Raw genomic sequence first — 27,684 nt, 5'->3', positions numbered from 1 at the left:
TAATCTTTTTTTGAACTCTGGTAGACTTATATTATGTTGCAATTTTTCTGTTACGAGGGCTGGGTTCAGGATATACCCTCTCAGGAGCAAGGCAGGACCACAGGGCAAGAAATGGATCTGTCTTCTGCCAATCCAGCCCCCTCCCCCGCAGATTGAGCCCTTGGGTTTTAGGGCCAGTAGAGCTTAACTGGAGAGGCTAAAAAAGCTGGTCAAGCCAGAACAGTCAGGCTGGATGTTGTGGGCAGAGACACACTGGAAGTAGAGGTCTGGGTATAGGTACAGATGGGGAGCCAAAGGCTGGAAACTGGAACAGGCAAGGACTGAGGACAGGATGCTGGAACAGACAAGGAGGACTGGATACTAGAACAGGCAAGGGACTGTTACTGGATATTGGAACATACTGGGGACTGGATACTGAGCAGGGATTGGGCTAGATATAGATAAAGGATTGGGCAAGATATAACAGGAAAATGATACAGGGGACTGGACTGGACAGGGCACCACAAGACCAGACAAGGATAGGACTAAACAAGGAAGACTAGGGCAGGACTGAGATAAGGCAGACTAGGTTAGGAACAGACAAGGACAACACAGAACAGAAAACACTGAAGCCTGAAGGCAGCAAAGCTGGAGGTTCGACGACCACTGAGCAAGGTAAGGCCTGAGTGGGCCAAAGAGCAAGGACTAGGGTAATGGCAGGCCCGAAGACCACAATGTAAGTATAGACCTAGAGTAGGCCTCAGAGCAAGAGCAGAGAACAGCCTAGATAGGCTGCAAGGCAGACTAAGGTTTGAATAGGCCACAAAGCAAGGTACTAGGAGAAAGAAGGCTTGTAGGTCACAAGTCAAAGAGCAAAGAACAAGAAGGCCTGGTGGTGACAAGGCATAGAACAAAGAAGAAGGCCAGGTCAGAGAGCCAAGAGTGACTCCATGACACGACATCTAGGTTCTGGCAAGGCAGGTTTAAATGTGACTGGAGATTAAGTGTGGTGCAGACAGCAAGGCCGAGCTTGGCAAGGCTGGAGATGAAGCTTTCTGAGCACTCTGGTGGAGTAGAGACTGCACTGCAGGCTGAGTCAGGTGGCCAGTGATTAGATGACTTGGGTAGCTTGGAATGGAGCTCATTGGAGGCCTTTGCTGGTGAGGAGACATCATTGCAGGAGGCAGGGTAGGATGAGGCTGCGTAGCAGATGAAATCCTAACATTTTTCATACACTTCTTCAAACAGTAAAGTTTTTAGTTTCTTCCTAAAACTCAGAATTCCTGCTCAGCCTCAGTTCATCGGGCAAAGAATTCCATAATGACAGTCTGGCAACCAAAAAAAGCTTGTTCCTATTTTTGCATAAACGAGCCATATGCATAAAAGTTATATCCAGCAAAAAACATCCTATTGGTTTATAAATTCATAATACTGCATTTAAGAGAACAAATGTCAAAACTTTGAACTTTATCGACAAATGTATTGGTAACAAATGCAATGTGATTAGGACTGGTGTGATGCAGTCTTTCAAGCAGACACCAATTAAAAGCTGAGCCTCAGCATTTTGGACAGCCTGCGGAGCCTTCAGAGATGATGCAGATAGTCCAAGGTACAGCAAAATACAGTAATCATGCCACTCAGGACAAAGGCCTGAAGAACAATTCAGAAATAACTGTTAGAGAGGACTGGCTTCAATATGTGTAGCAAATGCAACTTGAGAAGCCCCTGTAACCACAGAGCTGATATGTGATCATAGAGAGAGAGAGAGAGAGAGAGAGAGGAATCAATAACTACTCCTAGATTCCTAGCTAGCATTGAAATAGGAATGGTTAAGCCTTCAATAGACACAGGAGGTAATGCATTTGAAGGTGGAAATTTAGCTAGATAGAGTTATCTCGGTTTTACCTATATTCAGAGATAATTGATTAATTGTCGTCCATGATTGATTTTGTGTCAAACAACTTTCCACCATGGTTACTGCAGCATCTAATGCGGGTGATACTGGTATATAACATTGAATATCTTTTGCACAGAGCTGATACTCAACTCCCAGGTTGTCCAAATGTTTACATAATGGAAAAAGATAAATATTGAACAAAAAAGCTGAGAGCGCAGAACTCCCATCTGCATTGGGAAGATATCACAATGTTTTCCAAGGACATGCAAGATGGCAGTCTTTACACATGGGTGACATCATCTGATGGAGCCTGGCATAGAACTTTGATCTCAAACAGGCCAATGCAATTTCGGTGCTTGTTAAATGGGAGCTCATGAGTGAGCGCCCACTCTCTTAACGCGCGTTGATTCATTTCTCCTGGGCGCCCAATTTCATATTTAAATGGGCTTCCGCAGTAAAAAAGAGGCACTAGGGAAAATTTTGCATCCCTAGTGCGTTCTCGGCATTGGGTGCCCAGGAGATATAGCTGTCAGTGGGTTAGGAAAATGTCTTCTCGTAAAATTGAGCGTCCGTTTTCCTAAACTGTGTACAGCAATGAGTTAGGAAAATGAACACTCGTTAACTGAGCATATGTTTTTCTAACCTGACCGCCAGCAACACTTTTTTTTTCAGTTCTCCTTTTTTTGGTTCCTCCGAATTAATATCACCACAATATCAAGTCAATGAACTATAGAAAAGCAGTATTTTCTAGGGATTTATTTATTTATTTATTTATTTATTTAATTTTATATACCGGCAACCGTTTGCACATCGTGCCGGTTTACAAGTAACTTACAACAGAAGATATATAGGCATAGCCTTTACAGAGAACGGTATATAACGTATAACACAGTAACAGAACAATTAACTAAGTAACTGGGGAGGGATGGGGGGGGGGTAGATACAAGGGGGGGCAGGGGGCAGGAGGCAGGCAGGGGATGTGAATTCATTTTACACGAATTAGACAATTTCAACGAATCTCGTAAAAATTTGTTTTTCAGATTAGTGCACACTAACGAGAGTTAGTGCGCACTAACGAGAGTTAGTGCGCACTAACTCCCATTAGTGCACGCTAACTTTAAAATGTTAGTGCGTGCTAATGGGAGTTAGCATGCATTAAAGGGAGTTAGCACGTGCTAACCCGAAAATCGGCGTCCCCCCCCCCCCCCCCCGAAAAAAAAAAGCCCAAACCGTGGTAAAAACGAAATTTCCCGTGGCGGGCTGAAAACGAAGCCCGAACCGAAGTGTAGTATCGCTGCACATCTCTAGTATTTACTGCTTTTCTGTAAACCTTTGAGGCTCCTCAAGAATTAATGCCTGCTCGGGGGCAGGCGTTAAATTTTGAGAGTCAAAATGTGCATGTGAGGCGCACATTTATTTTTTTCATTGGGGGGTAATAGCTAATAGCCTCATAAACATGAATTTACATATGATGAGCGCTATTAGCTTTGCGCTGAATTGGACATGCTAATCCCCTTATTGCATGAGGGGTTTTGGTGCGCATCCAAAACGCTCATCCAAGTGCATGTAAAGCTGTGTGCTCGGCCGATATTGCATTGGCCTGAAAGACTCTTGAGTTTTCAGCATGCTCTACTGTGCATGTGCAGCTGTAGTCCCCTCCTTGTGCTTGAGTCCCTCAGTCTTTCTTTTTCCATGAAGCTGTGTGGTCATAAGTTCAGCTTTGCTCTCCTCACAACTAAGGCTGTGACATTTCTGGAGCTGCAAGCAGCTGTTTTATTCATGCAGAGTCTTGGTAGTTTTATTTTCTCTCACTTTCCTTGCGGTAGTTTGGGTTTAATTTGTTTTTTTCTCTCTCTTTCTAGCACCTCTCTGTTGGCTGCATGGTGGGCCTCGTGCACTGGGCGAGAGAAGTTTTTCCCATTAATAAATAATGCCTGCTCTGCAGTTTATTCCCTTTCTCCTAACTTATCAGTTTTTTGCCTTTATCAGGTACCTATTCGGGCTGGCAGTGTGCAGTCTGTTGTGGTCCAAGTAGGCCTTGGGCTGGGAATTTGCCTGAGTTCTTTCCTAGGCAGGAGTTCCAGGAAATTCTGTCCGACCGCAGGGCATCAACAGAGGTTCAGTCCGTTAAGAAATTCAGGACCAGATGTTCCCAAGGGGAAGAGAATTCATCCTCCCCACATTTAAGGGAACTAGTCTTCTTGGCTGGTGCCCTGATTGACTTGGCCTCCACTCCTGCATGTCAGATTGATCTTGCAATGTATCTCCTTTGGAGAGAGGGTGAGCAGGAGCCTGGGCAGTCAACTTCGCTGATGCACCATCAGTGCCATGCCCGGAATTTGTTGCCTGTGCACATGCATACAGAGTACCGATGGCCCTAGGAGTTTGTCAAGTGCCAGCAGTGCCGCAGTTTCCATTGAACGCCAGGGGCTTTCTCGAGAGCTATGGATGCCCTCGAGCACCAGGGATGTTGTTGAGCACCATGGATGCCCACGACACCATCGAGTGCCGTGGATGCCATTAAGTGCCATGGACATCATGACGCCATTGGGCACCATGGACTCCAGTCAGCACCCGGTTCAAGGGTCATGGACACCAACATTCATTGACTACGCCATCAATGCCATACAGTGTCATGGAGGCCATCAAGCACCAGGAGTGCCATTGATGCCATCGAGCATCATGGAGGCCATCATATACTGTGGGCACCTTCGGGGCCAGCAAGAGTCTCAGGCACTTTTGGATACCGTGGGCACCACCAACCTGCTTGATACAATTGAGTGGCATGGCAGCCATGAAGCCCTGTGGCATGGCAGCTGTCGAGTGCCATGGGCACCATCAAAGCCATCCAGCAGGATGGGTGCATTCAAGCACAGTGGCATAGTGGCTGTAGAATACCATCTGTTCCAGTGATACTGTTGAGTGCCATGGGTACCACTGAAGCCATCAATGCCATCGAGCAGCATCTGTACTGTCGAGCACTGTGACATGGTGGCCATCGATACCATGGATGCCATCGATCGTCATGGGGGCAGTCGAGTACCATAGGTGCCATTGATGGATACTATCAAGAGACATGGGCACAGTGAATATCTTCAGATCAAGTACCGTTGATGCCTTTGGGTTGAGCATCATGGGCACCATCGAGCACCATCAGAAGCTCAAACGAGTATTGTCAGTGCTGTCCAGAAGGGTGCCATGGGCACCATCGAATGGCATGGTGTCACCGCTGCCATTGAATGCCAGGAGTGTCATCATTACCTTTAGTGCCATGGGGCACCATGGATGCCATTGAGCGCCATGTGCCATTGAGTCCCATGGACACCAGCGAAAACCCTGGAGGCCCTCAACACCATCAAGAGTCTTGACCCCATCAGGCACCAAGGTTGCCTTTGTTGCCATCGAGCACCAGATGTGCCAATGCTTGCCTGAGTCACCATCCAGTGTCTCAACATTCTGTGCTGTGGATACTGTTAGGTGCCATGGATGCCATCAAGCAGCGTGGGAGCTTGGATGCCATCAGCCACTGTGACTGCCAGTGGCGCCATCATCCGCATAGAGCACCATGTTCACCTCAAACACCTGGGCGCCATCGAGCACCAGGGTTGCTGCCATGCACTATGATTGCCATCAAGCCCCATGGTTGCTATCACATGCCGTGGATGCCCTCAAGTGGGGTTGCCATTGGCAAGTATCGTCTATGCCTTCATTCACTAGGTGCACCATGAGAAGTATGCCTGAACAGAAAACCAACATGGAGAAGGAAATCCCCAGAAGCCTCTGCTTTTCTTTAGCCTGCCTGGGCTGAATGAACTCGTAACTTTCTGAGCATGACTTACAGAATGTCCCTGGATATCTATAAAGGCAGACAAGCTGGCACCAGAAAGGTGATGCCTATTCATAGGGTCACAAAGAAGAAACCAACGGGGAGCTTCAGGCGCTATTCTCCAAAGTTTGTATCAACACAGCTACAGACGTGTTAATTATCTTGACCAGTAAGATTTTAACAGAACAAAGGACTAACTCGAAAGCCATGGTAAATGGGCTACACCTCCTGGGAAACCTAATCAGGGGTAGTTAGGGATGATGTTATCATGCTGTTGACATGACAGCCTATGTAAATGATTCTTTGGGCAGTCACACAAGTCTAGAAGCTTCAACAATATGGTATGTTATCTATAAAAGAAGGATCACTTCCTGTATACGAGGAGATGCTGGTCAGTTTGTCAGACAAAGGGCATCCAGTACCCATCATCTCCCGAGAATACTTATACTGATTAATAAAAAGAAATTATACTTTCTACTGAGTCTAAGTGTTCTTGTGTCCCTGGCCATAAGCGTAGAGTGCGCTTAACAACCACCAGGGCACTACCATTACATTCGGCACCATGGAGTTCCAGGTGCCATGAATAGCTACCACATCGCCACAGGTGTGGTCACCAGCATTCCTGTTGTGGGTGACATCCATTGCATGTGGTAGGTATTGTGCACCATCACCGTGTGTACCAAATATACTTCCATGCCGGGCTGTCTGTGCCAGGTGCTCCATGGCAGTACATCTTGATCACTATCAGGAGCCATCTGCAGGTGGCGCCAGGGGTGCTTTTTAGTGCCTTAATGTATCCCAGGAGTGCTATTGAACATTAATGGTGACACCTCACACACAGTCCACTGCTGCTTTTTTTTGTGCCTGTTCAGGCCACAGCATGGACTGCTAGACTCACTGGTGCTTTCAAGCATGTGTGTCACTGTTGGCTTGACAGAGTACTGCAGCAAGGGTACACAGCGCTGCTGTTACAGAATGCAGATTAAGCGAAGGGGCACCACTGTTACTAGGTGCCTGCTGGTATGTGTGGTGTGTTCTTCTGGTGCTAGTAGACATCCCTTACCAGTGTGCTACAGTCGCTGGTGTTGTGACCAGGGAAGTGGATCCTTGGACCGGCTGGACAGAGAGAAGATGGAAGAGATCTCTGCTGAAGGAAGCAGGCTGGCAGGCAGATCAGAAGCTGAAGACTGATGAATACTTCACCCTGGAAGCCCGAGATCCCCCCAGGAGGAGCCCATGAGGATCCGGACCGCTGGGACTTAGGCGGACCATGGAGGTTGGAGAGACGAGAAGATGGACCAGGGTCAGGACAGGCGGAGATCAGCACACGAGAAGACAAGCTGGGGTCAAAACCTTAAGACAATCCGAAGGAAAGTAGACCGGCACCTGGAACTGCAGACAGGAGTGGCAGCGGAGCAGCAGCGAGACAGATCCCAGCGTCTGGAGACCCACAGGGCTGGGTGCCGGAAGACCAGGAACTGGATCCGAGGCGGGAGCCGAGGAACAAGCAGGCACAAAGAGAACAAGCAGGAACAAGCAGGAACTGCAACTCACCACTCCCAAGGAGTCAACCATGTTGCAAGACAGGGATATTCTGTCAGACGCTGGGTTTAAATCCCCGCCGGCGTCTGATGTCATGGAAAGGGGCTGGCTGCGATTTCGTGCCAGAGGCCCTTTAAAAGGGTTCCCTCTCTGCGCGCGCGTGCCTAAGGGGGCAGAGCTATCGCAGTGTTCAGCAGCGTCTCCCTCGTGGAGGCGCCGCCACGGAGGCCCAAGCAGGCCCAGAGGATCCCCGGACTTGCTGGCACTTCTCCCCAGGTGCCAAGGTAAGGACTCGCGACCGGGACCGCAACAGCTGGTGCTCTGGGAGGTCTTGGCAAAGAATATGATCCTATTCACTCCATTTTGGGATGGATATCAGGGTACCTTCCTCTTTCAAAAGCGGACGAGACCCTTATGGCCTTCCTCCCTCATTGGCTTATTCTCTGGATCCCCTTTAGCGGGAACCTCCTAGTTACATTCCCTCTCCATTGTGTGGTGCCAACCAGGATGTCAACACAACCCTTGATTCACACGAATTAGTGCAGCAATGTGGGCCAGCTGAGTCACTTTGACTGGTTTTTTGTGTTAGCCTTCTGACAGCTCATTCTATCTAGGGAAACATTGGTTGGGGGTGGAGGATCATGCAAAAATGGCTCCCCATTTATATTGCAGTCATTTATGGGTTCTTTTCTCCTCTTTCAGAGGTGACCCTGTCGGTAAGTTCATTTGTTGGCAGAAATGGCAGTCTCTATCCATGCAGATGTTTTCACTGGTGTGCCATGACATTATCAGGTGGCACAATGGTTATCTTGAGCCATAGGTTTGATGCCTAGGCTTGGTTGATTGTCAGTCTGCTCCTTCTCTGGTACCTTCAGGTTTCCCAGATGGGTGAGGAAGTCCTCTTCCATATGGACTGCTTCTTTCTATTTTTTCTCTCAGCAGAGAGGTTTACAGACTTCTCCCTCAGGTTGTTCTCATCCTGCTGAAGTCTAGGACTTTCTCAGTATCTTTCCTGAAGGGAGATAGGCCCTGTGGGCTATACCTGCCTCAGCGGCAACTCCCTGCAGGGATTGGAAGGGAATTCATATTTATTTATTTATTTATTTATTTAAAATTTTTATATACCGGCATTCATGATACAATCACATCATGCCGGTTTACATAGAACAGGGGTGTACAAAGAACAAATGAGTAACCTATTAGTGAGGAGGAAGCAGTTACAAATAACAAGGTACTAGAACTGGGAGTAGAGAAGAAAGGGAGAGGATAACATTAGATAAAGATATTTACATTAAATTAACATTTTTACAATGGGAGGTAGTTCAACAGGCTGCAAGGGTTAATCAGTGTCCGGGAATGCTTTTTTGAACAGCCAGGTCTTAAGTTTGAGAAGTCATATGTTTGAGAAGTCTCCCCTTTGTATGTTCTACAGCCTAGATTCTGTATCCTTTATATGGCAGCCCAGGGGTCTGCCTCCTTGTGTTGTTCACCTCTTCTAATTTTCAGTCAGACAGTCCAGGAGGAAGCCAGGGGAGTGCATGGGAGTGGTTGTCGCATATGCCTTCATGGAAAAGTATGTGATCCTTTCCCTGCTTTAGCCAGTTCACTGGCTAAGGTGCTTCCCTTTCGCTTGGCTTCCCCTAATGGTGAAGTACATTGTTTAGCTGAGTTTTGGCAGTGGCTCACTGCTCTCCTCAACTTCTTGGCATGGGGCTCCCTGGGGAGAAATAACCCTTCAAATCTTGTACTCATAGTAGCTTGGTGGATGGGGTCTGCTGCATACCCAGATACTTCTTGCTTCTACGTCTCTGGGCGGACTTGTGAATTCCATGCCCATTGTTCCTTTTGGAGATACATTGAGCATTGCTCTGCATGCCCAATCTGTCTTGTTACTTGGTTACTAATAAACCACAGTTTTCTTTCTGCTGGGCTCTTGAGCCCCTGCTGATTTTCAGTTGTCTTGTGACACACACACAAAACAATTTGTGGTCTTGAGTCAAGTATGGAACACTGTGGATCCATAAAATCAAGAGGCCGTCAATAAAGAGTGGGTGGCTCACCAGAATGACGGCTACTGCCTGGAGATAATACCCTTATTCAATAAACATACACATGGTTACTGTGACTCCAACATCACTCTAAGCTACAACAGCAAGAGGAAATGTGGAAAAAAGGATTCGCACTCACAAAGTGGGGAGTAGCTGGCTTGTTACGGCGGTTACTACCCCAAACCAAATAAGCCTGATACTTCACTTTCAATACATATCCAGCATAGCTCTCTGCTTCAACGGCAGGGGAGAAGAAAAACTGATACTTCACGCATAGCTCTCTGCTTCAACGGCAGGGGAGAAGAAAAACTGATACTTCACGCATATCCAGCATAGCTCTCTGCTTCAACGGCAGGGGAGAAGAAAAAAGGATTCGCACTCACAAAGCGGGGAGTAGCTGGCTTGTTACGGCGGTTACTACCCCAAACCAAATAAGCCTGATACTTCACTTTCAATGCATATCCTGCTTCAACCGCAGGGGAGAAGAAAAACTGATACTTCACGCATATCCAGCATAGCTCTCTACTTCAACGGCAGGGGAGAAGAAAAACTGATACTACACGCATATCCAGCATAGCTCCCTGCTTCAACGGCAGGGGAGAAGAAAAACAACCAATAAGGGCTGAATAACACAGTCTGGGTAAAACAAATAAACATGGGTGTAGCTTGCTTATTGCGGCGGTTACTACCCCTACTACCCCTAACTAATCAAGCTTGATATTTCACTTGGTTGCAGCTCCATCACTGCTCTCTACATTAATGGTGGGGGTGGAAGGGAAATAGAACCAAAGAGCTAAGAGAAACAGATAAGTATGAGAAAAAAATGTGAAGCTTGCTGGGCAGACTGGATGGGCCGTTTGGTCTTCTTCTGCCGTCATTTCTATGTTTCTATGTTTCTATGTTTCTAAGTACTTTTTTGTCTTGTACTTGGAAATGTATGCTTTTGCCTGTACCTTCTAGGTCCTTGGCCTACTGGTGCTAGTCAGAGTTCACTATTAGGAAGCTCTTGACCTTGTCCGCTTTTGTATGACTTAGTGGGCTTCTTGCCCTGAGCTCGCCTTATGCCCCTGCCTTTGGATGTCTTGCTCTGCATCAGGGTTTCAGTCTCTCTGGTACAGTCTCTTTGAGGTGAAAAACCCAACTCTTTTCCCTCCCAAAGCCCTTATGGATCGGCTGCCTCACCAAAAAAGGAGGGAAAATGGTGGCACTTCTGCTCTGAAGGGTTTCCCCCCCCCCCCCCCATTTTTCTGGTTTTTCAGCAGTCTCCACTTGAGAATCACCCATGTGTAAGGACTCCCATCCTGCTTGTCCTTGGAGAAAGCAGAGTTGCTTACCTGTAATAGGTGTTCTCTGAGGACAGCAGGATGCCAGTCCTCACAAAACCCACCCGCCTCCCTTGGGAGTTGTTTTTTTCATATATTTTCTATATCATAGACTGAGGGATTCTGCCTGAGAGATAGGGAGGGGGCTAAAGCTGCACATGCTCAATAGAGCTTGCTAAAAGCTTTAGAATCTTTGAGATTGAAGTTTTGTGCTGGGATCCATCAGATGATGATACCCATGTGTGAGGACTGACATCTTGCTGTACTCAGTGCACACCTGTTATAGGTAAACAACTCTTCTATCCTATAACAATGTATTGACTTCTGTTAGATAGATAGGTCTTGAATCATGCCAGTACTGTAGAACCAATGCCCAATTCAGCTGACTTGACAGCAAAATATGATGGTCAGTGGTGTCAAATGCTGAAGAAATATCAAGAAAAAACTAAGAGAAATTGTCCACTCCAGTCAAAACTTCTGCTAAACACTTTGAGTGAAGAAGTAATATGAACCTTAATTAAGAAGAAGTTACAAACAGCAACAATATTCAGCACCCAACAATGTTATATGGAGGATTGGGAAACAGAGCAATATGTGTTCATAAGGGTTATAGTAATACTACCTCTCTTGTAAAATGTAGAGCAGAGCTTTCCAAACTTTTCATGTTGGTGACACACTTTTTAGACAAAAATAATTTCACGACACAGTAATTCAGTCTACTAGCAAACCAGAGGTTAAAGGTTAAAAAAACAAAACATATTTCGACAATTTATGTATGTTTCCTTAAATATATACATACATTTTTGTGGATTACATAATGTTACATCCATACTGACCCCCAGGCAGCTCCCATTCATTCTCACACCGCTCCCTCCCCACCCCCCAGGCATGCACACATTCATTCTCACACACACACACACAGACCCCCAGGCAGGCAGACAGGCATAAATTTATTCTCACACACAGGCAGGCACCTATTCTCACACAGACAGACCCCAGGAAGACACCCATTCATTCTCATACACAGATACATCCTCAGGCAGGCACCCATACATTCACACATATACACCTCTAGGCAGACTCCTATTCATACACTTGCTCACATTGAAGGCAGACCCCCCCTCTCTTTCTTTTGCCAGCAACCTCACAGCCTCTCTCATTCCTCTGCTACTGCTGCTTTGTGGATATTTGGGGAGGTGCTGATTGCTGCTTCTGGCACTGAAGCCCGTTCTGCTGCCTCCTCTGTGCAGGCCCCGCGGTATTAAATATTTGCGGGCTTCCACTTCCTCCATGCCAATCTCGTACATTGCAAGATCAGCATAGAGAAAGTGCTACTCTTGCACATTCCCAAAGATAACATATGCCAATCACTAAAAAATATTTTTTTTTACCTTTGCTGTCTGATCTTAGTTTTCTAATCGGTTGGTCACAGGTTTTTTTTTCCACCTTCCCTTTCTTTTTTTTTTGCCAATTCCTTTTACAGGGTCTTTTTTTTTTCTATTTCTTTTCTCTCCGTCTTCTTCCTCAAACACACAATCAGGTTCTCATTCTCACAGCGGCCCTGCTACCGGGTTTCCTCCTCTTCTCGAGCCGCTGCGACGTGGGATCCGCAGTGGCCCTGCTACCGGGTTTCCTCCTCTGCTCAAGCCGCTGCGACGTGGGATCCGCAGCGGCTCTGCTACTGGGTTTCCTTCTCTTCTCAGGCCACCGCGACGTGGGATATGCGGCAGCCCATTAACGCTGCTCTTCTTCTGTACACGGCAGATGCTCCTCCTCCTTTCTGCCCATGCGGCTCCGGCAACGTTTTTCTTCCGGGGCTGCGCAGGCAGGAAGGAGGAGGAGTGAACATGACCCTTTTCTTCGGGCCGTGGTGAAGTAAGCTCCACCACGGCACCACCGATCTTCCTGTTGTAGTTCCCTGCTTCCGCAGGCCCTGCTGCTATGCGGACTGGGCGACACACCTTCACACTGCAGGCGAAACACTAATGTGTCGCGACACACAGTTTGGAAAGCTCTGATGTAGAGATTTAGAACATTTCTGCTAAGCAAGTCTTATTTTGTCCTGTGGGGTAGATTCAAACTAATGACTTTGCTAATATGTTACCACATATATTAACTTTATTCATTGTAAAATAAAATCCACATTAACCAAATATCAACAGTACAGAAAGTTTAAATTGGTTCCTATGGGCCGGATTTTAAATGCCCTGCGTGCGTAAATCCGGCTGGATTTACGCGCGCAGGGCCCTTGCACGCCGGCGCGCCTATTTTGCATAGGCCGCCGGCACGCGCACAGCCCCGGGACGCGCGTAAGTCCCGGGGCTTCGTAAAAGGGGCGGGGAGGGGGCGTGTCCTGGGCATGTCCGGGGTCGGGGCGGGACCGGGGCGTGGCGCCGGCCCGGGGGCGTGGTCGAGGCCTCTGGACCAGCCCCCGGGTCGGGTGATGGCGCGTATCTTATAAAATCCAGCGTACTTTTGTTCGCGCCTGGTGCGCGAACAAAAGTACGCGCTCGCGCAAATTTATAAAATCTGCCTCTATATGTTTGCTTAATCAAGAAAAGAACATAAGAATTTGTAAGAATTAATTTTTTGTAGCTCTTTCATCTCAGCTGTATATGTCTAGCTTTTCCAGTCAGTTATGTTTTGTCCTCTTTAAAATTTTAACAAATTCAACATACAAGATGAGGTGTCCTAACTATAAAGTTTTCATTCATAGTAAAGCACCTTCATATTTCTGTGGCCATAAAAACACATTGGTATATATATATTTTTTTAATTGTTTTTATATATTAGGAGGAATGAGTTTATGATTTCTGGCAAGAAAGGTACAGGAAAGGAAACTTCATATATCACTGTAACTGGGGAAGCTTATCGCCGATACACTGCTGCTTTGGTTGAATATCAGCAGGTATAGTAAACATGATTGCTTTCTATCAGTAATTTTAAGGGAAAGATATAAAATACTAATTGTGAACATTTGTGTCAGTTCTATAAATGACTTTGAAACCTTCGTATTAATTGTGAATATTAGATTTGTATAAAATATTACAAGGCCCATCTTTATATTTATGACTGCACATCTAAATTAGAGGATAATAATTCGATGTGGTGGCATATACCCACATATATGTTTGTGCAGAGCTCTAAGCTAGTATTTTATATGCGTGTATTATAAAATTTGCATATCTCTACATATGCGTGAATACATGCAGTGCATTTTCCTACCTATTTATAAAATATACACACCGACGTTCTCCACCGTGACGCCTCCCGGACCCAATGACCGAGGTCCCCAAAGAGATGGCTCATGTGGTCAGCGCACTACCTACAGGGGTAAGAGCCCCCACGCCTTGCTAGTCCCATGCCTCGGCCTCGATTCCCCGCTCCCTACACTACCCAGCAGCCCGCCCTCGATGTCATCGGAGGGGCGGAGATTCCTGAGTAGGCTTTAAAACTGTCTGCAGGATGCCGTTCCGGCCCTTTAAACCCAACGCTCTCCACCGTGACGCCTCCCGGATCCAACGACCGAGGCCCCTGAAGAGATAGCTCGTGCAATTGGCGCACTACCCCATGCCTTGCTAGTACCAAGCCTCGGCCTCGATTCGCCGCTCCCTATGCTACCCAGCAGCCCGCCCTCGATGTCATCAGAGGGGTGGAGACTCCCGAGCAGGACTTAAAACTGTCTGCAGGCCGCCATTCCGGCCCTTTAAACCCGATACTCTCCACCGCGACGCCTCCCGGATCCAACGACCGAGGCCCCTGAAGAGACGGCTCGCGTGGTCAGTGCACTACCTACCGGGGAAAGAACACCCACGCCTTGCTAGGCCCAAGCCTCGGCCTCGATTCGCTGCTCCCTTCGCTACCCGGCAACCCGCCCTAGTTGTCATTGGAAGGGCGGAGACTCCCGAGCAGGCCTTAAAACTGCCTGCAGGCCGTCTTTCCAGCCCTTTAAACCTGACGCTCTCCATCGCAGTGCCTCCCAGACCCAACGACCGAGGCCCCCGAAGAGACGGCTCATGCAGTCGGCGCACTACCTACTGGGGTAAGAGCTCCCACGCCTTGCTAGGCCCAAGCCTCGGCCTCGATTCGCCCCTCATTAAGCTACCCGGCAGCCCGCCCTCGATGTCATCGGAGGGGCGGAGTCTCCCGAGCAGGCCTTAAATCTGACTACAGGTTTCAGGCGTCGTGCACCTAAGGAGCACAACCAATGACCCTGCCCCTTAGTGTGCCCCTTTGTGCTGCCCCATTGTATTTGCTTCCCCTCCTCTACCTCCTCTGAAACTCGAAGCAATTCAGAGTGCTTCCAAATCTACACAGCTCTCCTCAGCCCACAATCTACTCCTCATCCAACTATTACCTTCTTTTCCCCCACGGAATTCCTTAACCTAACCCCTTGTACCCCATCTTACACATACTGCTCACCTCGCTCCCGCAGTGCTCAGTTGCCCCCAAACCAAACCCCCCACCCCCTCCCCCTTCAATACAACTCCCTCCTATCCAATTTACACTCACAACACTGTGAACTCACATTAGATTCAAATTCCTGATAGCCCCTTTGCTCCTGCAATATGCTGACATGCCTGATACCCACACTCAAACACTACCACAACAAACACAACACCCCCCTCCCTACCCAATTACACTCTCACCCTGGATTACTCCTACCAATCATGCTAACTCCTTTCACACAATTCCTTGGCATCACAGCACTCACCATACTCCTGTTTAATTCTCAGTTATTAGCCAAAAAAACCCTTATTCTCAACGACTTACTCCAAGATGAGAAACCAATACAGTCCTACTTAACCAACTCCCTATCCACGCGTATGACATCTTCTCTATCCCGAGACCGAAAAAAGAGGTGGAGGCCTCCTCCTCGCAGCACCATAATAGAGACCTGGCTCAAAAATACCGATACAGTCCTACTTAACCAGCTCCCTATCCACGTGTATGACATCTTCTCTATCCCCAGACCGAAAAAAAGAGGTGGAGGCCTCCACCTCTTAGCAAAAAATGACCTTAAGCTGAAACAGCAACCAGTCAACCTTCCACCCAAATTCGAAATTGGGCTTTTCAAATCTCCACAAATGCAAATATGTCTAGTCTACACCCTACCAGGAACCCTAGACACAAACATATCTCCCTTTATTGAATTTATCGCTGCAAATATCTCACGTGACATACCTGCCATTGTTCTCGGTGATTTTAACCTCCACATCCATACCCTTCCACCATCTCCCACCTGCGAAGCACTTCTGATCTCCTTTAAGGCGATGGGCTTCCAACAGATTATAACAAACCCTACCCACAAAGCAGGCCACTCCCTCAATCTAATCTTCACAAATTCCCTAATCCATCCAGACCCTCCCACATGCACACCATTACCCTGGTCCAACCATTCATCATCAAAGCTAAGTGTTTCTTAAAAAACACATTCACTCGTTCCAGCACAAAAACAACCATACAATTCAGAAAACCCTGCCCAAGAGATGACCTAATAGATGCCCTCTCCCATGATCTTAAAAAATTGGACTCAACGGATCCCGAAGCTGCCCTCGCCTCCTGGAAGCTCCTCACCAACAATATCGCTAACAAGATATGCCCATTAATAACAAAGGAAATAAACTCCTCACCTAACACCAAAAAACTATGGTACACGCCTGAATTAAAAACCATGAAGCTCAACCTTAGAACACCAGGAAAAGAAATGGCGCAAAAATCCCTCCCCAATCCAACTAGCAAAGTACTAAACCTTCCTACATACTTACCGTGAGAACACACTTAAAACCAAACAAGACTTCTAGGCCCAAAGGATACACAACCTCCAATTCAACCCCAAAGCCCTCTTCTCATTCGTCTCAGATCTAACTAAAACTTCACTAAATTCTCTACCCGGCGAAGAAGCCAAACAAAATGTGAAGAACTTGCACATTATTTCCATGATAAGATAACTAACCTCACAACTCGCTTTCCCACATCTATATCACCCATCAAAACCTCCCCTAAAAATTCCAATGCTAACTTTAGCACCTTTCAGACCACCTTTCACAGAGATAGACTCTATTCTAAAGAAAATGAAACCCTCTACCCATCCATTAGACACAATCCCCACCAAAGCCCTCTTATTTATCCCCAACACAATATCCCAACCTGTAGCTGATATCGTTAATAAATCCATAACCCTTGGAAATGTACCCAACCCACTTAAACAAGCACATTGTATTGTAAAACCTATACTCAAGAGACCGAAACTTGACCCCTCAGAACTGGCTAACTACCGCCCCATATCCAATTTACCATTCATCGCAAAAATTCTTGAAAAGACTGTCAACACTCAACTAACCGACTACCTAGAACAACACCACCTTCTTTTCTCTTCCCAACATGGCTTCCGTAAACACTTCAGTACAGAGACACTTCAGTACAGAGACACTCCTGACCTCCCTCTTTGATTACATCCTCACAGGCCTAGACAAAGGCCAAACATACATATTAGCTCTACTACTATTAGCTCTACAACTGATAACAGCGCTCATACCCAAGGAACCGCCCCCCCCCCCCGATCAGACAACCAACCCTACTCAATACCTCCATCACAACAAAAAATACCCCTCCACTAATCAGTCCACTAATAGTCCAAGATGCATACCACGTTCACCAACAAACCAACCAAAAGGCATTGACACCTAGTAAAGATTCTCCTCAATAAGTCTATAAAAAACTTGATCTACCTAACCTTCATCCTCATAAATGCACAACCCTCACGAAGAAATTCATACTAATCTCAATCATTCTTCAAGAACAAAACCCAGACTTCATCGCAGTGACCGAAACTTAGTTCAAAAATACTGATCACGTAATAACAAACCAAATAACCAATAGCTCATACGACCTATTCTCAATACCGAGGAAATCTCGAAGAGGAGGTGGATTATTACTAATCATCAAAAAACATTTCAACATGAAACAAATCCCACACTCACTCCCTCAGCAATTTGAAATAGCCCTCTTCGATTCAGACAACCTCCAGATCTCCCTAGTCTACTGCCCTCCCAAACTTCTTGACAAAGACAGATCCCCTCTCATCGAATTTTTCATAACAAACATTAATGACAAAAAACCTAAAATCATCCTCGGAGATTTTAACCTCCACACTGATATCACCCCACTATCTCAACCTTGCCAAACCTTGATGGATGTCCTATCCACCCTCAAATTTACTCAACACGTTAACAACCCAGCACACAAAGCAGGCCACACCCTAGACCTTATCTTCACAAATGACAATTTCTTCTCAAACTCAACTGTATCCTACTCACAAGTCCCATGGTCGGACCACTTTCCATTACAATGTAAGACCCACACCAACGCTAACAACAAAAATGAAACCAACAAAACATACTCATTCAAGTACAGACCTCCATTTACACCTGATCTACTCCAACATGAGCTTGAAAAACAATTGTTGAACATAGATCTCTGAAATATAAACAATGCCATCCACTCATGGCATCAAATTACAACAGAAACTGCCAACACCATAAATCCTGAAAGAACGAAATTGATCAAATCAAAAAGAAAAACCACCAACCCATGGTTCAACTCTCAACTAAAGGATACCAAAGCCACCTTAAGATGAAAAGAAAAAGACAGATGAAAAAACAAATGCCCACTAACCTTAGAAAGATATCGCACTTACCTTGCTTTCTACAAAAGCATGATAAACAAGGCAAAGAGAGAATACTACAGCAAAAAAATCCTAAACTCCTCAAATAACCCAAAATCTCTTTTCCAATGTAATTTCTACATGCAGTTATGATGTAAACCGGTATGATGTAACTACTAATACTGGTATATAAAAGTTACAAATAAATAAATAAACAACCTAATCTCAGAGAATAACAACAACACTCTTCCAAATAAAAACCTAAGCCAAGAACTCACAATCTTCTTTAAAAACAAAATCAGCAAAATAAACAAAACCCCAAGCTACAATACACAACTAAACCTCAAAGATATTACGCCATGGGCCACCTTCAAAACTATATCAACTACTGAAACGGAGAAAATAATGAAATCACTAACCCCAGTCCGTCATGAACTTGACACCATACCATCACGATCACTAAAAGAAATATCCCAAACCATCACGCCAACCATCACGGCAATCATAAACACATCATTAGAAGAAGGGGAACTACCAGACAAACCAAAAATCGCCACCATAAAATCCATGATTAAAAAAAAGAACCTCGATCCTAACGAGCTAAACAACTACCGCCCAATATCAAACCTATCATTCCTCACCAAGCTAACAGAAAAGGCCGCCTTTAAACAACTCAACGATCATCTTGATGCAAACAACATCTCATACCCCACCCAACACGGATTCAGAAAAAATTACAGCACCGAAACCTTACTCCTCAGTCTATTAAACACTATCTTAAGGGGTTTTAACAATGGTCAACGATACATCCTCATCCTACTTGATCTATCTGCCGCCTTCGACACGGTCGAACACAAAAGCCTAATCTCCAGATTATCTGAAATCGGCCTAACTGGAAAAACACTAGACTGGCTCACCTCCTTCTTCCAAAACAGAGCATACAAAGTAAACATCAACAACCCCACCTCAGAAGCCATCCCACTAGAAACCGGAGTCCCTCAAGGATCCGCACTATCAGCAATCCTATTCAGCATATACCTATTACCACTATGTCAACTTCTTTCAGATCTCAGCATCACTTACTTCTTGTATGCAGATGACATACAGCTAAGCGTTCCAGTAACAAACACCATAGAGAACGCATTGAAACTCGCAGCCACGCTCATTAATGAAATAAAAAACCTTCTAAATCAAATGAAATTATGCCTTAATATGGACAAAACTGAATGTATGCTAATTGAAAGAAACAACACTGGAGACCACCTGAATCATTCCATTCTCATAGACAACAACTTCATCAAGCTAAAAGAAAACGTGAAAGATCTTGGAATTTGGATTGACCCAGAACTCAACCTTAAAAAACACCTCGCAATGAAAATAAAAGAAGGTTTCCACAAGCTATCAGTTCTCAAACACCTCAAACCACTACTAAACCAACCAGAATTCAGAACCATTCTTCAATCCCTGATATTTTCAAGCATCGACTATTGCAACTCGCTCATGATAGGATTTCCCAAAGCAACCTTATGTCCCCTACAAATACTACAAAATGCCACTGCTCAAATCCTCACTGGTCATAAAAAAACAGACCATATCTCCCCTGTCTTAAAAGAACTACACAGGCTCCCCGTAGAAGAATGAATTGAATTCAAAGTACTATCAATCATTCACAACTCAATTCACAACAATGATTATGACTGCCTTAGCACCCTAATCCAAAAACTCTACACTCAGCGTAATACCAGATCAAGAAACAAAGCACAACTAGAGATCCCATCAGTCACAACCGCCAAACTTACCACTGTAAGAAAAAGAGCATTCTCAATAGCTGGACCACATCTCTGGAACACCCTGCCAGACAGTCTAAGACTACAAAGCAACACAAAAATGTTCAAAAAGCTACTCAAAACCTGGCTTTTCAAACAAGCCTACAAAGATGCGATAGGATAAACCAATCAAGATTACAATACCCTCTTAAAGATAATAAGCTCCACTAGACAACCAGTCACCTAATAACTCTCCCTACCCTTCAACCCTACCATTATAACATTCCATCCTCATTGTAACCAGTAACCTACCACTGGTATATCACCCTCAACGTATTCCTAAACCTGTCCGGGAAAACCCCCTTGATATCTAATGCATATAGCTAACCTGCCCATAAAATAGTACCATACTTATCAATCAACCTTTAATGTTACTAAATGTTCTTCTGTTAGCAATGTTAACATGCAATTACCAATGTTATTAATGTTAATTGTTTCTCTGATGTTTTAATGTAAATCATTGGGGGAGGTAAACTTAGAGAAGCAGGAGAACCATTGTGGCCAGTGCACAGGCTGGAGCTGATTTCTCTTTGTGGAACTGAATTCTCATTGTGGCTAAGTATTCTTGCTATTATTTATAAGTATTGTAGAATGTTGCAGCAATGAAGCCACATCAGGCAGGATTCGTGGTGAAGCGTGCTCCCGGGAAGGTCACCCCCTCCTCCTTCCCCGGGGCTCCTTTTATTGTACATAATTCCATAGCATAGCATAGCATGCAGATTTGCCATAACATCATTGGCTTTTTGCAAATACATATATCATATCATTGGCTATTACAGCATCATACCATAAATGTCCTTACTGGCCTTTTTGCTGACTACGTGTAAGCTGGCAGGCCGGGATGGGAAAGGTCATAAACTGGACATTGAAGCAGTTTAAGATGTGTTAAACTAGCTGACTAAGTGTAAGAGGAAGTAGGCCAGGAGCAGTTTCGGGGCTGCTACAGTTAGTGCTCTATTTCTGGTGCAGGCATGTCTGGTGCAAGCAGCTTGTCAGACAGATTTCCTGTCTCAGCTAGTGGCAGGCTAAAGCTTACACAATTCTGCTGCCTTCAGTGTAGGCCCGAGAAAGGGGAAGTTGGATGTGTTGATAAAGTTTAACCCCTGACATGCTCTTTCAGGAGCAAAGCTCATAATCCCCACAGTAGAAGGCTTCTGTGAATAATTCCTGTCTGTGTTTTCATGTCTTTATAGTAAGATATTATTCTAGTAAATTAATTTGCTGTTTGGTTGCTCTGCTATAGAGTTAAGATTTAAAAAAAACAAAAAACAAAACACTCCAGCTTTTAATCTGATAAAATCTATTTCTCATTTGGAGTTAGCTGGCACAAATAATCTGTTTAAATCTTAATATTGGGGCATAAAGACTGTTTTAAAAAAATTGACAAAAAAGGACAGACAAACTTCTAGAAGTGACCTGATCCAACTGGACTGGGTGTGTCTCAGACCTTGGAGGAGGTAAACTTAGAGAAGCAGGAGAACCATTGTGGCCAGTGCACAGGCTGGAGTATATTATTGGTCTGGTTCTTTGCTAATTGTTTGCTTTAAGATTCAGTAAACCTGCATTTCTCTTATTGTAGAGCTGTCTTTAATAATCTGTTTAATATTGGCACATAAGTGCTGAGGGATCATTTAATAGATAAAGGACTATTAAAGTTCCAGGAAGTGCCCTGCTCTACCCAGCTTGTCCCAGGAAAGAGTGAAGTGAATAACAAATCTCAACTAAAGTCTCATAAGGAGTCCAGGAAAAACAATAACCTTAAAGAGAGTACCTGGAAAGCTATGACCACAAATGCTCATAGTTTTGGAAATAAAATCCCAGATCTGCAGGCCCTAATGACGGAGGCAAAATTGGACATTCTTGCTATCACAGAGACATGGTTCACAGAATCTCATGATTGGGATACAGCAATACCAGGCTATAACTTGTTAAGGAAGTACAGAGCGGATAGAAAAGGGGGAGGTGTGGCTCTTTATGTCAGAAACAATATCCAAGCATCTGAGCTGCAAGGAAGTTGGGGCAAGGAAGAAGCACTATGGGTCAACCTAAAAAAAGATGACGGAGCGTCCATTTATATTGGAGTGGTTTACAGGCCTCCAAACCAAAAGGAAGAGCTGGACATAGATCTGGTTGAAGACATCCATAAGATAGGTAAGAAGAGAGAAGTGGTGATTGTTGGTGACTTTAATATGCCAGATGTAGACTGGAAAATCCCATCTGCAGAATTTAAAAATAGTAGAGTGATAGTGGATGCTAGAGGTGTGAATCGTGTAATCGATCGTCTTAATGATCGATTTTGGCTGGGGGGGAGGGAAATCTGATCGTCGAGTTTTTTTTTTTTCTAAAAATCGTTAAAAATCGTAAATTGGGGGAGGGTGGGAAAACCGGCACACCAAAAAAACCCTAAAACCCACCTGAACCTTTAAAACAAATCCCCCACCCTCCCGAACCCCCCCAAAATGTTTTAATTACCTGGGGTCCAGTGGGGGGGTTCCGACGCGATCTCCTCCCGCTCTCTGGCCACCACTGCGTTGAGAAATGGCGCCAGTGGACCTTTGCCCTTATCATGTGACAGGGCAAAGGTAGCGCCGGCGCCATTTTGTTTCCTGGCTCCCGACGTCACGCGTGCGGTAGATCGCCCCCGGACCCCCGCTGGACCCCCAGGGACTTTTGGCCAGTTTGGGGGGGGGCCTCCTGACCCCCACAAGACTTGCCAAAAGTCCAGCGGGGGTCCGGGAGCAACCTCCTGCACGCGGGAGGTTAATGATACAATACAAATGATACAATGATACAATACAAATGCCCCTGACGATAAATCGGGGGCATTTGTATTGTATCGCGTATCTAACGATTTTGGACGATTTTAAAATTATCTGACGATAATTTTAATCGTTTAAAAACAATTCACATCCCTAGTGGATGCCATGCAAGTAACTTTGTTCAAACAAATGGTAATGGAACCCACGAGAGAAGGAACTATACTCGACTTAGTGCTCACTAATGGAGATAATGTCTCTGATGTCCAGGTGGGCACCCACCTCAGCACCAGTGATCATCAAACGGTATGGTTTAATATCACTAAAAGAATATGGAAAAGAACCACAAAGACCCGAGTTTTACAGTTCAAAAACATGGACTTTGAGGAAATGGGGAAGTACCTAGAGGAAGAACTAAAAGGATGGGAGAATGAGAGAGATGTGGATCAGCAGTGGACCAATCTAAAAGGAGCAATCACCAAGGCAACTACTCTATATGTTATAAATGTAAAGAAAAGCAAAAGAAAATTGAAACCTATCTGGTTCTCAAAGGAGGTGGCTGACAAAACTAAAGCTAAAAGAACAGCATTCAAGAAATATAAAAGATCCCAAAGGGAGGAGCACAAAGAAGAATATTTGATTCAACTGTGGGAGACAAAGAAATTAATCAAGTCGGCAAAAAGTCAAGCGGAAGAGAGGATTGCCAAGGAGATAAAAAATGGTGTCAAAACATTTTTCAGATACATCAACGAAAAGAGAAAAGTACAAAGTGGTATAGTGAAATTGAAAGGTGGAAATGATCAATGTGTGGAGAGAGACGAAGAAATGGCAGAAATATTAAACGAATACTTCAGCTCTGTGTTCACTAAAGAAGACCCTGGAGAAGGACCATCTCTACACAACAAGAAACTGGAGGGAACTGGAATAGATGAAAATCCTTTTACAGTAGAAAATGTATGGGAAGAGCTAAAGAATCTGAAAGTGGACAAAGCCATGGGGCCTGATGGGATTCATCCAAGGATACTGAGGGAGCTCAGAGATGTGCTGGCGGGTCCGCTCTGTGACCTGTTCAATAGATCCCTAGAAACGGGAGTGGTGCCGAGTGATTGGAGAAGAGCGGTGGTGGTCCCGCTTCACAAGAGTGGGAACAGAGAGGAGGCTGGTAACTACAGACCGGTTAGCCTCACTTCGGTGGTGGGAAAAGTAATGGAGTCACTGTTGAAAGAGAGAATAGTGAACTATCTACAGTCCGGAGAATTGATGGACCAGAGGCAGAATGGATTCACCAGGGGAAGATCCTGTCAGACAAATCTGATTGACTTTTTTGACTGGGTAACCAAGGAATTGGATCAAGGAAGAGCACTCGATGTCATCTACTTGGATTTCAGCAAAGTTTTTGATACGGTTCCGCACAGGAGACTGGTGAATAAAACGAGAAGCTTAGGAGTGAGTGCCGAGGTGGTGACCTGGATTGCAAACTGGTTGACGGACAGAAGACAATGTGTGATGGTAAATGGAACTTTCTCTGAAGAGAGAGCGGTTTTAAGCGGTATACCGCAAGGATCTGTGTTGGGACCGGTCCTGTTCAATATCTTTGTGAGCGACATTGCGGACGGGATAGAAGGTAAGGTTTGTCTTTTTGCGGATGACACTAAGATCTGCAACAGAGTGGACACGCCGGAAGGAGTGGAGAGAATGAGACGGGATTTAAGGAAACTGGAAGAGTGGTCGAAGATATGGCAGCTGAGATTCAATGCCAAGAAGTGCAAAGTTATGCATATGGGGAGTGGAAATCCGAATGAACTGTATTCGATTGGGGGGGGGGGGAAGGCTGATGTGCACGGAGCAGGAGAGAGACCTTGGGGTGATAGTGTCTAGTGATATGAAGTCTGCGAAACAATGCGACAAGGCGATAGCAAAAGCCAGAAGAATGCTGGGCTGCATAGAGAGAGGAATATCGACTAAGAAAAGGGAAGTGATTATCCCCTTGTGCAGGTCCTTGGTGAGGCCTCACCTGGAGTACTGTGTTCAGTTCTGGAGACCGTATCTACAAAGAGACAGAGACAAGATGGAAGCAGTACAGAGAAGGGCGACCAGGAAGGTGGAGGGTCTTCATCGGATGACATACGAGGAGAGATTGAAGAATCTAAATATGTACTCCCTGGAGGAAAGGAGGAGCAGGGGTGATATGATTCAGACTTTCAGATACTTGAAAAACTTTAATGATCCAAAGACAACGACAAACCTTTTCCGTCAGAAAAAAATCAGCAGAACCAGAGGTCACGAACTGAGGCTCCAGGGAGGAAGACTAAGAACCAATGTCAGGAAGTATTCCTTCACGGAAAGGGTGGTGGATGCCTGGAATGCCCTTCCGGAGGAAGTGGTGAAGTCTAAAACTGTGAAGGACTTCAAAGGGGCGTGGGATAAACACTGTGGATCCATCAAGTCTAGAGGGCGTGAATAAAGAGGAGGCAGCAAAACACTGCACGGAGCAGCAGTAGCCACAGAGGCATTCACGGAGCGGGATGCCAGTGGTTGGTGTTCACCTTCACAGAGCGGAAGGATGGAGGGCTGCCATCTCCAAAAAAACAAAACAAAAAAAAAACAAAACAGGGGTGGGTAAGAGTATGGGGCAGGGGTGTGGCCTGCTTTTGCAGCGGTTGCTGCCCCTAATTGAGCTGGATGTTCACTTGGATGCAGATACGGCGCTGCTCTCTACATTGGTGGTGGGGTGGAGGGGAATTAGGGCTGGAGGGTACTGGAAGCCAATAGTAACAGATGGGAGAGAGAGAAAAAGGAAAAAAAAAAAAAAGGATGCTGGGCAGACTGGATGGGCCGTTTGGTCTTCTTCTGCCATCATTTCTATGTTTCTATGTTAATTGTAAACCGGAGTGAAGGCTGATACCAAACTTCGGTATAAAAAACATTCAAATAAAATAAATAAAATAAATAATACTAGACATATCTGCAGCCTTTGATGCCATTAGCCACAGGATCCTTTTCGACAGGCTTTCCGAAATTGGCATTTCATGGATCCCCCTCCTCTGGTTTAAATCCTATCTCAGCAAAAGACATTTCAAAGTCAAAATAGGAAATTACGAATCCAGGGCAATCAGCATAACGCGAGGCGTGCTGCAAGGATCCTTGCTATCTTCCACGCTTTTTAACATTTACCTATTGCCTCTCTGCCATCTCCTTTCAGATCTCGGCCTTCCTCACTTCATATATATCTCAGCGGCATTCGACACCGTGAATCACTCCATCCTAATAAAAAGTCTTTCTGACATAGGCATCTCAGGAACTGTCCTCAACTGGTTTAAGTTCTTCCTCTGCAACAGGAAATTCAAGGTCAGAATAAACAACAAGGAATCTCAACCTATTAGTTCAACACTTGGAGTCCCACATGGGTCATCGCTCTCCCCTACACTTTTCAATATCTACCTCCTCCCCCTCTGCCAACTTCTCTCACATCTAAAAATTACTCACTTTATCTATGCGGACGACGTCTAGATTCTTATTCCAGTCACCGAATCTCTGTCAAAAACCCTCGACTTCTGGAACAGTTGTCTACATTCCATCAACAGCCTATTATCCAGCCTAAACTTAGTTCTTAACATTTCTAAAATTGAACTCTTACTCATCTCGCAGAATGACAATAATCCAGCCCTCAGCAACCTACTTGCTCCTTACTCGACCTCCATCACCCATGTGAGGGACCTCAGAGTCACGCTCGACAACAGGCTGAATCTCAAAACATTTATCAACAATACAACAAAGGAAGGTTTCTACAAACTGCAAATTCTAAAAAGCTTAAACCCCTCCTGCACACTCATGACTTCCGCTTGGTCCTTCAAGCGATCATATTCTCTAAAATTGACTACTGCAATTCTCTCCTACTCGGCCTTCCGGCTTCCACCTCAAAACCCTTACAGATGCTACAGAACTATACTGCAAGGATTCTGACGAACACCAAAAGAAGTGAACATATTTCTCCAGTTCTAAAAAGTTTACACTGGCTCCCCGTCAAATTCAGAATCATTCACAAAGCTATAATGCTGATCCACAAGTCTATCAACATGCAAACCCCACTTGATTTAAGCTTCCCTCTTCAACTTCACACGTCCACCAGACCTATAAGATCAGCATACAAAGGCTCACTCTATGCACCCCCCGCCAAGACTGCACTCAGAAAACGCGCCCTCTCCACAGCAGGGCCCACACAATGGAATTTTCTACCACCTGACCTACGCCAAGAAACTTGCCAAAAGACGTTCAAGAAAAAGCTTAAGACTTGGCTCTTCAGCCAAGCGTTTCCCTGAAGAACTGAAGTATGCCATCAGAATCTTTACAACTCACCACATTATTTAACACAGTTATCGTTGTTACCTTAATGTTACTACTCATTCTCCACCTCTACCCTTGTTTGCGACTCTTACTAGTGTTGTCTTTTTTTCCAGGTTAAAGTCCCCTTGTTTATTGTATTTTCCAACTGTAGTTATATGTAAACTGACGCGATATGATTTTCATGAGCATCGGTATATAAAAGCGCATAAATAAATAAATATGCCGACGATGTGCAAATTCTCATACCTATCATTGACACCCTATCCAATGCTCTAAAAAAATGGGATTGCGCCCTCGCCTCCATCAACAACCTTCTTACAAAACTCAACCTAGCTCTAAACACCAATAAAACAGAACTCATGATCATTGCACCCCCACACCGCAATCTCAACCCCCCATCCTCTAACACTCCTCCCTCCCTTTTCACAACACGTATGGGACTTAGGCGTTACCATCGACACCGAATTTAACCTTAAAA

At 45.2% G+C, this 27,684-nt stretch overlaps 1 protein-coding gene across 1 annotated transcript in view; it reads left to right on the top strand.

Moving 5' to 3' along the window:
- The window catches only part of CFAP54 (cilia and flagella associated protein 54), a 1,106,494-nt gene that overhangs the window by 384,564 nt on the left and 694,246 nt on the right, over window positions 1–27,684 (top strand). Inside the window, exon 31 of the mRNA XM_029597529.1 lies at window positions 13,408–13,522. Coding sequence (XP_029453389.1) covers window positions 13,408–13,522 — 115 coding nt within the window. The remainder of the gene's footprint in view (window positions 1–13,407; window positions 13,523–27,684) is intronic.

This window comes from Rhinatrema bivittatum, chromosome 4 (genome assembly GCF_901001135.1).
Source record: "Rhinatrema bivittatum chromosome 4, aRhiBiv1.1, whole genome shotgun sequence".
In the NCBI taxonomy this organism is placed as follows: domain Eukaryota; kingdom Metazoa; phylum Chordata; class Amphibia; order Gymnophiona; family Rhinatrematidae; genus Rhinatrema; species Rhinatrema bivittatum.
The sequence above is the reverse complement of the archived record's forward strand: the minus strand, read 5'-3'. Positions and strand labels throughout refer to the sequence as shown.